The following is a 12,252-nucleotide window of genomic DNA, read 5'->3' on the forward strand; positions in this document are numbered from 1 at the left end:
CAGATTATCTTTCCAGGATATTTTATTTAGTTTCTTCCGGGGATTTTTAAAATAACTTGTTACCTATGCAAGACTTCAAAGATTATACTGATTTTGACGAAATTATGTAAGTATAGAGATAGATTTCATCCTGATTAGGATACTTTTTCTTTCCCAAAAACTAACGGTTCTCTCAGGAGTTTTAAGTAACCGAAAAACCCGACGAAATCTCGGATTATAAAAAGAAATTCCATAATCCATATTCCATAATTCCATTCCAATTATTTAATATCTCCGTGTCTTTAGATAAAGATTTTGGGTAAACAAACAAAGCTACGTTGCATTTCAAAGTCAGCATTGAGGCCTTCATCTCACCTCCAGACGTTTTGCATGCCTCACTTGTCCTCCAGCGTGAAGTCTAGACTAAGCAAATAACCAAAGCGCCTTCAATATTAGATACATTGTTGTATAACTTATCATATTGCTCGTACATTTCTATTATCTATGCAGACCCATGAGCACAAATAGATAATAGACAAGTAAGTATCAAAACTATAATCTTTACTAGGGACGTCAAGGTATTTCATATAAAACTGTCATTTTAAAATAATACTGTTTGTTTTATTAAATTTTGAGATTTGGGTAAATATAATTACACTTTGGATAAAAATATATACATTTTATATACCATTTTAACAAATGTTAAAATTAAATTAAAAAGAATTAAAATTATATTCCATTCACATTTCACAGTACATTTTCATGACATTTTGTGGGTGGGTATTTTATATAAATACGGATGTTTTCGACACAATTCAGTCTTGTATTGAGACTCAGAAGTCACAAACATTCCTTCTTGTGTCTTAGTCGTTCTCATGTTATAAACGACGGCAGTAAGCCCCCAATTTTTACTAACACTAAAAATAAAGTTACCAAATCAGAGGGTAGTTTGTTGAATATTTTTTAAATGTAATTATTTATTTAAATAAATTTATTAAATGTCAGATTTATGTAACTGTGCGTGCGCTGCGTAGCGTTTTACAAGTAATATTGCTGATTAAACAGTTATACAGTTCGTGACGTAAACTTTTGATGTTTGCTAGGACCGCTATTAAAACGCCAGTAAAATTTTCATTTCGGTCAAAAGGGGCAACCTAACCCGGTAAGGGTAACCACCAACCCTCTCCCGTTTTACCTCGTTGATATGAAGTAACGGTTGGCCGTGACTTCGCTGCAGACAATTATCGCGAAGAAAAATTTTCTGATATTTAAACTTTTGTTGAGGTTTTAATTTATAAATATGAATCTATTTGCCTTTTAGATGTCTCTTTAGAAACAAAGATTTAAAACCATTTCAATTTTCGTTACAACTTTATGGGGTGGATATTCATGTTTTATTAAGTTAACAATCATTTATTACTTTTTAGTGCACATACCTGAACTAAAACTAAGAACACATTTAATTATTTTGTAATCCGTGTCTCTTGCCCTCTTAATTCTGTTTACAATGACCCCGAAATTGAATTATTTTATGGTAATATGAATAGTGCACTTCGCAACCTATTAGATAAACTTTGATATTGCATGTTAGGTAAACTTAATTTTTAGATATAGTTTGCTGCATTTTTGCTGGGTAAAAATGTAGGTAAACGTAGGTACCAGATATATACCAGGTACCCTTGTTTATATAAAACTTATCGGTGGAAACCTGTTATTAGTTTTAACTCAACCAATTTGTTAACAATTTAGTAATTACAACTGTTGGTTTTCCAATTAAAGAAAGAATAAAATTAAATACAAATATTTTTATTTAATATTGGTAAAGAATATTCGTTGGATGTATCTATCGAAGCTGATACAAAGCGGCGCGGCGCGACACAAACGGCGCGGGCGTATAAAGTGCAGCGCTCTGCAACTATTATTCGCTTCACCTCCAGACGGTGTTCTAGCCTAGCACTTAGTTCGGTCTAGACGAATTGCATTATGGAAATTTATATATCTAGACTCCTATTTATACGAGTTCAACTAATGTACAGATAAATGACTTTAACTATCTTAATACTTTCTGTTCGTGACAGCTTTTGTTTATTAATTCGTCTCATACCGTATTTGAATGTAAGATTTAAACATTCATTACTCACAAAACCACCGCTGGCAGGTCTAGTCTGAGTAACTTTATAAACTTTCATCTTTTACTAATTCTTTATATAAGAATAAGTACGAGAGGACGTAGACAATTGTATAGAATTATTACTATTCTATCAAAAAAAAAAATCTAAAGAATATTCAATGTAAATTTTAAAATATTTATCCACTATAACATTTATTAAACTGACACCACTAAATAAAAATTTCGCACATTATATTATATATAGTTCACGCGTAGTTTTTTAAAACATCTGCCTATAGAACAAATACACTTAGCCAATATTATTGTTTTGTATTTTAAAACGCAAAGAAAAAAGAGTCCTTTCGCAATATTTCATTAACTACGGTTACCTATCTACGATAGGGATCGCAAGAATCGTACATACGTAGGTGCCTGATTTTGACTATGCAGGGTTGTGGACTAAACTAATCAAGTATTTCAATATCATAAATTACTATACGTAATACTTTTTTATGGTATCATAAGGCACCGAGGGAGTCTGTTTCCTGGAAATTTTTCTGATATACTCTTAAACTAGTACGTACGGTAGCAAAATTTGTTAATGTGCCGAATGTTGACAAATTTACCTCCGACAAATATATAATTGCCGAGAATTTATGCTTTTTCAACAATATCTCGGAAAATGTAAAGGAAATTTAAATCAATGATTAATTTAGATAACAAAATCTTATTCAACCAATCGTTTTGGAAACCTATTAAGAAAATGTATTAAAAATAGGGGGATAAAAGTTCAGACTCGAAGTTAGTCGATGTAAATAAGCCGAAAGTAAACTCAGGAAATCGTTTAAAAACCAAGAAAAAAGCTATGCCACTATAGCGTCATGTGAAGTAGCCCCGACAATTACAAGATACCTCCATATAATTATTCATAGTCCTAAGTACAAGTTTTGTGGACATATTTGTTTCTAACACTACGACACAAATTCAAGCTACTATTTTTGTAAATGCGCAAAAATATATACTGCGCAAACGGTAAGTACTAAGTACCTACCTATATCTATTATCTGCAATCGTTATAGTTTATTAACTATAGGTACATTAATTATAGATAATATGCATCATAGGTAGGTCATGCAGATGTTTATGTAAGAGTATTTGTGTTGTATGAGACGGGTAATTAGCTGAGTCAATTATATTTGTAACTGTACCTAAGTACATATAACTATAGCAAGTAGGTATGCAAACTTTACATGATTTGTTCGTTTACTGCTATAATTAATACTGTATTAAAAATTGTAATAAATTTCCAACCAACCTGAGACCTAAAAACCAATAGTGGTAGTTTGGTAGATTAAGTATCTACTCAAGCATTTTCTTTCAGAGATCTCCGCAAAGGCATATAGCCAGTGGCGTGCATACGGTGTATGCACAGGGTATGCACTAAACGGGCAGATGATATAAAATTGAATAAATCTCCAGTACAGGTTATGAAAAACATAAGGATAGGCATTTTAAGAGTTATAAAAAGCCGACCCTTAAGTTTTGATAACCGGTACTGTAGATTTTCTTCATTTTTTATCATCTGCATACCCTGTGCATTGATACGGTGAATCAATCGTATTAAGGTTAATAGAATAAAACATTGGTTATGTTTTAGTACAAGGTTTGCGATTTATGATAAATATGATAGATCATTGGCGGGCCTAAAGTTTACTCTCCCATGCGTTCGTCCATGTACCAGTAACTTACAATTTCTTTATTCTTCATACGCACTTCCACACTGGTCTTTCAAATAATACGCTCTTATGACGTGTCAACAAATCTTGATACATTATCTACATAAGTCTTTGGTACATACGTTTTTGCTCTACGTACTTTTCCCTTTTTGCCTTGCTCCGCGGCCACGCAACTTCGCTATACCTTTGCTTAACTTCCTGTACGACCTAATTGTGTTTCGTGACAGCCAATCTGACTACCACTAATCTGAAATGGCTAGTATTTTTTATTTCCATCATAACCCATCACGCTCTAAGCACGTTGAAGCAAGCATCTTTAGTAAATAGGCTTAGGCTCCACAACTCATTTGTCTCACTATGATAATGAAGAGTAAAGTGACAAAGTAAAAGACTGGTTATTTGGGCTAAATTCCTTAATAGGTCGAGTGCGGACGAGCGGGTCGGATGATGGGGGAGCGCGACCCCACGCGTCGCCTGCCGTCCTATTTTTTGCCGAGGCGCAGATTGTCGTAATCGCGGACAGACGACGCGCCAACCGTTAGTTACGGCCGCTCCACTTTAAACCTCATCCATTTTAATTTAACAAAAGTGCCGGCCGATAGCGCGGAGGAAGGACTCATTTCCGTCGGCTGCAGCTCGTCTGACTCATGCCGCCAATTTCGATGGTAAAAATACTACCCCTCATATCCTATAAAGGGTGCTGTCAACGCTCCTGTAAGGGAATTGAATCCAAGCGCTTCAACTTGTTGAGTTGCTCTTGCTGGGTGCATGCCTTAGGATATTTTTATCCTGTTAGTTCCATAAAACTATAGACTTTAATTAGTCTTTAACTAGCTCTCAGTAACACAATGGAACTAATTTAATTTAAAAACATATTTTCTTTAAAACATAGTTCAATCGATGAAAAAAATATATTGCCTATGGATCAAATATGGGAAAATGCGAGCCGATGGGAAATACACATTTTTCTTTCTGTGCATGGATTTTGTGGCCCACATACAAAACATTGCCTAAGTCTCTTCACTTAATTAATGAACCATTGGTCTTTTCTCTCAGAAATTTTAAAGATTTCAGACCTGTTTCAATTTTGTGGACTACCTTTAAAGTTGGAAAACTTCGTTCGCGAGATAAAGAATTTTGCTTAGATTTCTAATTTTATGATTTTTTTTAATACGTACGTACTATGTATTTGAAGTGACGATCACTAAAATTAAAGCAAATTCGACATTATTTTTTGCCAAATTTATACATGTTGATCTATAAATTAGGTATAGGTTGATATTGTGAGTGACGGAATATGCGGCTTACAAAGCGTCTCCTTAGAAAGAAATTTGATTTAATCACAGCTCCAAGGAATCGCTGATCTAAGTAATTTAGATAATTTGATATCTATTACTATTTGTCACCTCCCGAGTGGACTTGCCTGAAAAAAAAAGGACAGACGAAAGACTGATAAACGAACGACCACGGCATGGCAAAATATTGAAAGACGACCGACTGCCAATAGACGACTGACTAGTACCACAAACTGACGTCAGATCGACAGACGACTGACGCTATACTGACTAACGACTGATGACAGACCGCAGCCTGACTGACGACTGACTGTCTAACGACAGAAGGTGAATTGGCTTACGACAGACCACAGAATGACTGCCGACAGACTGACTGACGAATGAATCTATGATTTATCCCAACAGTGGTAAAAGGTTAGAATAGAAATTGACTTACGACAGACCACAGATTGACTGCCGACAGACTGACTGACGACTGATGCTATGGACTGGACTGATATATTTCTACCAACAGGGGTAAAAGATTAGAATAGAAACAAGTTGACATCAATATTATATATATATAATTAAAAAAATTGCATTTTGTACCCTGGATGGGTGGACGCTTAACTTTTTGACATTTTGCACAATTCACAAAATAAATATTTTACATCCTGGAGACGGCGAAAGGATAGATTTTATCCCGGAAAATATAAAAGTCCTTTGGTCGAAGGCTAGTGTGGGACAATAAAAAACAATAGTAAGGCGTTTTCGTCTAATTGTTAATTGATGCGCGCTTACATAATGGACTTGCCATTCCATTACCGTCCCTTATACAATGTCGCCTGTGACGTCACTTAATAGCATCTCGTCTGCGACGGACGCCGAACAGTCTGCTCGCTCCGCACTTCGGTACGCGCGTATGCACCTTGAACGTCGTCATTACGAAATATTTCGATCGTGACGCGTTTATGAACTTATAGACGTAACTTCTTAGATTACATAATGCGAATCTACATTTAAATCGCTATAAAATTGCATTCCGATTTCTTAACTTAAATTTAGTAGGATTAAGGTGTACAAGGCTAGCTGTTTGGAAATGCCGATGGAATACCAAAGTATTCATGGTTATGAAAAACTTTTGTTTCACAACGTTTTCCTGGCATCACTACTTTTGGAGAGAATGTTTTCTGAGTAGATACCTATATTACACCAGTAAAAAAGTTACCACACTTTTACCCATAAATATCGTGGTGTCAAGTCATGACAATAGATCATGTCAACAAGTTTCTCGAGCAACTTTAGAAAAATTGAATTAAAGGTACGTAGATACTTATCTTAAAATGATAGCGGACCAGAAAAACTGTTTAGTTCAAAAAAAACAATTTAATGAGTTATTAGATATAGTCCATTCAATAAAACTTAACCCCTATCTTATACAGTCCCGTATATTATACCTACATATACCATTTGAAGTGAATAGACTCAATAGGTATTATTATAATAAGTCAGGTAGAAAAAAATTATGCGAACGCAAAGCTGACCTATTTAGCTTTTAGAATATTAAAGAAGGTTTAACTTAAAATATCCAAAATATTTCAACTAGATATTTGTATTAACGCAAGAAGGTCTGCCTTAATAACAGCCTCACAAAGGAAAATTTCTATTTAAATTTAAATGAAAACCTTTAGAATGTTTTTTTCGATTCTTTTCATTTTGAATATTGTTTGAGAAAGGCTATTCTTATTATTATTTGTAGCACATTATAAAAATCGTATACTACTGTCATTCAGGTTTTCAATGAAGCATCTTCCATAAAACCTACCCACTTAATGACATTAATTAAATTTTCCGAAACTAAGACAACGTTTCTAGAAAATTAGGAAAGGTTGATTGTTGATCTTATTGATCAGTAATTAATTTTCATTGATCTTAATTTAAATAGATAATAAAATAAAAAGTGCTTTATCAGTGAAGGAAAACATCTGCTATGCATGCTGCTATAGTATTTCCATTAATTACCGGAAGTGCATTGAGATCGGCTCAAACGCCTTATAATACTCCAGCTAATATTATGGCAATAATAGTCAGCAGCTTAAACCAATTATATAACCCGTTTTCTATTATCTGCAGCGTGTAAATAACGTCCCACTGGTAGGCACCGACAATTTTCTAATAAGGTGGTAATCAAAATTCTTTAACAGAAAAAACCCCAGTTTTGACAAGACCCGCGATCCGTAGTTGAATATGCTAAATGTTAGCCACTAGACAAACTAAATGCTAAATGTTAGCACTTTTTCTATGATAAAAAATATTATCTTTGTCAAAGAAGCATCATTCAAATCTATATGACGTAACTTTTAGAGGGAAACTCCGACTTTTATAGAAATTTTACGTCCTGGAAAATGCGAAGCGCTTGGCAACATTCGAAGACGTAATTTCTGTAACGAACAGGTTACCTACCTAAGCGTTTTGCCTGTCGCCCTTCACGCTCAGTTCGCCCGATCCATTCTTTGAATGACCGTCACGAATATTTGGCTCGGTCGAATGTATTGTGGAATATTATTTAAATACTGCAAATGATTTTTAGATGACTTTTAATACACCGAGAGCATGTTATTATATTATTAATAATAACATCAATTTATTACGCCTTTGTTGTTCTTATGTGGCGTCAGATGGTGTTAGAAATAGGGATATTTAGACGTAGAAGCACGATGGGTAGTAGAGTCATGCTTTACTGATAATTTTGGAAAGTTCAAAAGAAGTTATTTTGAAAATAGTAACTTTATAGATGACACACAGAAAACTACCTAGATATCTTGTATCTATGAAATGATCTAAGAAACAAATAACACCACGAATATTGCTTTTTACGATAACCTGCTGTTCTCCCTAGGACTAACAATTGTTCATTACGTACAGTGTATCTAAACATAGATACCTACGTAGGTACGATACGTAGATTTTGGTATCATATTGCTAACACAAAACCTATTTCGGGAGTAAGTGCTTATAGAGGAATTGAATTTTAATTTAAATATAAATGATATCGAAATATTTTTATTTACATCACGACTATTTATTAGTACCTTCAAATCAAGAGTGAATAGGCATATTCTTGGTAAGCGCGCTCTACCTTATTCTGCATTATAACTTATCATCAGGTCAGTCAAGCGCTCGTCTATATACATAAAAGACTACATTATTCGCAGAGGTGGGTTCAATCCCACTTATGCGCTTAATGTGGTCGTCGTTATTGCACATGATGCAGATATATCTATATGAATCGGTGGGTTTGAAACGTTGCGTATTAAACGTGATTACGCGCTTCATTTATGGGCGTTAGGTGGTGCGGGGGGACTAATAGGGGTTGGAGACAGGGTGGCCGGGACGTCGGGGTCAGACGGCGGCTTTCAAGGTGAAGGCCGTTCGGCCCGCGCTACGCATACCTACCCACCTAAATATATGTTGCAACTTATACGTAACAAGCTTTCTTGGGCGTTGTTTGCAAATGAATTCCGATCGTCATTTAAAATCAATCTACTCCTTCATCGAATCTTAGCGACGTTCTTCATCGAATTACATAGTTATTTTACCTGGCGCATTTTTATCTGCAGCTAAACAAAAGCTAAGCAAATCGCAACTGTTATTATTTCAGAAAGTTTAAAACGATGCTAAACTTACCTTGGCGATCACTTAAGGCGATCTTACCACAATCAAATAATGAAACTGATGACAGAAACAAAATCAAGAATTAATAAACAAAGAGTCTATGGATAAGATATTTTATCATTATCAACGCATTACTGGCCCACTATAAAGCACGGATCTCCTCTCAGAAGAAGGGTTTAGGCCGTAATCCAACACGCTGTCGAAGTACACATTGCTCGACTTCATACATTAGTGAGAACTTTCAGGCATGTCTATTCTTTACGATGTTTTCTTCCAGCATTAAAGCAAATTATACAGATACAATTTGTAAGAAGGAATATGTCCGCGTTGTCTAAGTATACATTGCGCGACTTCATAAGCGTTTGAGAACATGAGTTCTATTCTTTACGATTTTTTCTTTCACTATTAAAGCAAATGATTATATTTAAAGCAAAGTCATTTAATGGTTTATGAGTATACCGTGCAAGTTTCCATGTGTCCCATGGTTAAGTGATGTAAGATTGACTTTCAATAGGATTTTTAAAGGGTTTTAGACTGCGGTCTTAACATATTTCTTTTAAGAAATTGTGATAACTTAAGAAAAGAGAGGGTTTGTTTAAGTGTTAATTTTGAAATATAGGCAAACCCCGCTTTTGTTAGAGGAATATGTCCTGAATAAACCTAAGGAGATGGAAAATTCATAAGTTTAAATTAACTTTATGATTTTGGCGGCGGAGGTTTGGCGAAGAATTCTAGGTTCACAGACAGCCAGTGCTATTTCTTGAACTTCAAAACACCTATTCTTTAGATTTTTCAGCTATCTCTTTGGGTTATTCATTCGTTTTTTTTTCACAAGAAAAATAAATTAAAATTGGTCACGCCGTTTCTAACATGAACGGTACTAACGAACTTCGAACAGAACTACTCATTTACAACTTTTCAATATACCTAGGTATATGAAGAGTATCAAATAAAATGATTAAAAAAAAGTTCCACATAAATCACGTGATTTAGTCATTTTCATGTTCGTAGTTATTTTATCACGTCATTTCAGCGATAAAAATGTTTGAATTATCAAACAAATATTCACATTTTTACTACATTATTGTGTCTACAAAACATTGAAATATAAATAACTTCATAAATTCTTAAATACCAATAACAGTATATATGTACGGCAAGAACCTTTTTTTATTAGAACATTGCAAAATGTTATCAATCATGAAAGTTATTTCCTTTTTTTTGCTTCATTACTATGTTTCTGGGAAACTTATTCAAAATCAACCTGTACCTGAAATATATGGCACTACAAAAGCTCCCCAACAAATAAAAGGTAAGCAATTTTTTCATTACAATGTTACATTACTCTAAAAGTTAGGAACTTAAATGCTACACAATTGTGTTTCCTGCTAGTTTTCAAAAGAAAGGAGGATTGTTTGCTAAATGGTGGAATATGAGTTTTCCATGTAGCGTAGATCTCCTATTCTCCTATTATCATGAATATAATCCGTTTTCAGTAAATATATATTAATAAGAATTATATTTCAGCCGCCACTCAACCAGGCATAGCATGTGCGCCAGATAAGAGTTTAAACAGCAAAAACGATATTAAAGTCATGATAGCTCATATATATAACGAAACGTTCTTAGATAAAATAATTAAACAGAACTATCACTCAAAAGCCGAAGCAATACGGGATAAACATTTACAGAATCTTAATTTTTTTAATGATTGGTTTAATAATCAGCCAGAACGTTTGAAAAATGTCCTGCAAAGATTAGATAGATTAAAAAAAGACCAGGTAGAACCAGTTGTTGCAATAGTTGCCGGTGTCCTTAGTGATTACCCGAAATTAGAAATATTATTTAATGATAAAAATAATAAAACGAATGAACTTTTAAATAAACTTAACCGTTTCAACATGATTTGTAAGCTTAATTGCGAAGATCAAGCAACAAAAGGTTAGTACAAAATTATAAATTTGCTATTAAAATAATTATTATAAGTATCTAAATGAGTTGTTTCAGATACAGTCTAACGACGTGTTGATATTTTTTAATGATTAAAATGAAAATAGCATGCAAAAACATATTTTTAACCTTCAATAATATTATTACTTTCTTTCTAGAGCATCATAATATAGCCAAAAGAAACGTTCGCGATGAATTTTATTGCAGTTCTTTAGAGGATTTACATAACGAAATTACTCAAAATCTTGATCAGCTTGTTAAAAAATTAAACCATACTAAAATCAACGAACTTTCTCTTAATGACAAATTGTATAAAGATAGAATTGAAAAAATAAAATCTAAATTAAAGGACAAAGCATTAAAGGAGTTCGGTCGAACTATGTACGATGTCCTTAGCTTAGAAGATGAGTATCAACATTTTATGGATGACATAACTTCTACAGATTTATATGCAATTGTTTATGCTATTAAAAGCTTAGGACTGCATATAGATACAAATTTATTACAATTAGAACAAGCTGTTGAGATATATGGGCAGCAGTGTTACAGGTGCGGCGCTAGTGAGTATTATTACTTTTATATTGTTTTATATTTGTATTGTCGTAGTTTATTTATTGATTTATTCATATATTCCATGTGTTGCATGGATTTGCTTTATTGTTGTATATTTTATCTTTGTAATTATGTGTATTTAACTTTTAGATCCTCTGGTAAGACATGTAAGAAAAGTAGGCAAGGAATCTCAAAAAGAAAAGAAAATGGTGCCACCGAGTCTCGTTAAAGAATTAATAGAAATAAAATTCAAAGAAATTTCAGATGAGATAGAAAATGACTGGAAAACTATATTTAACGAACTTGATTCTTGGATCCAGAGAATTGATGCAGAGGAAGTTAGTTTGGCGAAATTTAAACCATTACAAGACCAAGTTAATACGATGACTAACGCCGAGAGAGAGGCTTTGGATGAACTTAAAGAACTTGTACCAAGGATATCAATCAATCAAATATTGGAATTGGTTAAGAATTTGCAAGATTTATTGAAACGCATTTTAGATGTTTTAAATCAGTTGACTAAATAAAAACCATTATAATTGCTTATGATACAAATGCTATTCTAGCTTTCCGTTATATAATATATACGAGTACATAAACATTATGCAATTGAAAGCTATTGGTACCGCACAATTTACATTTTCAGTTCTCAGCGTTTGAATTGTTTGTCTTATAAATAACTACGAACACTTTAGTATAATATATTGCACGATATAACAATAAAATTTCGAAATCACTTTGTCCTCTTTGAGTTATCCTTATAATGCATTTATAATGTAGGGTGAGCGACCGGGCAGATAGCCGATTACCGATTCAGCGATCCTCAATAAATCTGAATAGGTATTGTGCGCGGGCGCATACAAAAGTGTTGTTGCTTATTGTGAATTAAGTTCGTGAAGCAGAGGTTCAAGAAGCCGTTGACATCAATTTGCACGACGTGTTCTGATTGACACATGAGTGTTTCAAGTTTTAAGCC

General features: G+C 33.7%; 1 protein-coding gene across 1 annotated transcript; it reads left to right on the forward strand.

Annotated features, from left to right (window-relative positions):
• Window positions 1–9,962: 9,962 nt before the first annotated feature.
• On the forward strand, window positions 9,963–11,948 carry LOC120630519. The gene is made up of 4 exons (XM_039899768.1): window positions 9,963–10,086; window positions 10,302–10,715; window positions 10,883–11,284; window positions 11,427–11,948. The coding sequence occupies exons 1-4, from the start codon at window positions 9,963–9,965 to the stop codon at window positions 11,801–11,803; spliced, it is 1,317 nt and encodes a 438-aa protein (XP_039755702.1). The 3' UTR covers window positions 11,804–11,948.
• Window positions 11,949–12,252: the final 304 nt, after the last annotated feature.

The sequence above is a fragment of the Pararge aegeria genome, chromosome 16 (genome assembly GCF_905163445.1).
Source record: "Pararge aegeria chromosome 16, ilParAegt1.1, whole genome shotgun sequence".
Classification (NCBI taxonomy): Eukaryota; Metazoa; Arthropoda; class Insecta; order Lepidoptera; family Nymphalidae; genus Pararge; species Pararge aegeria.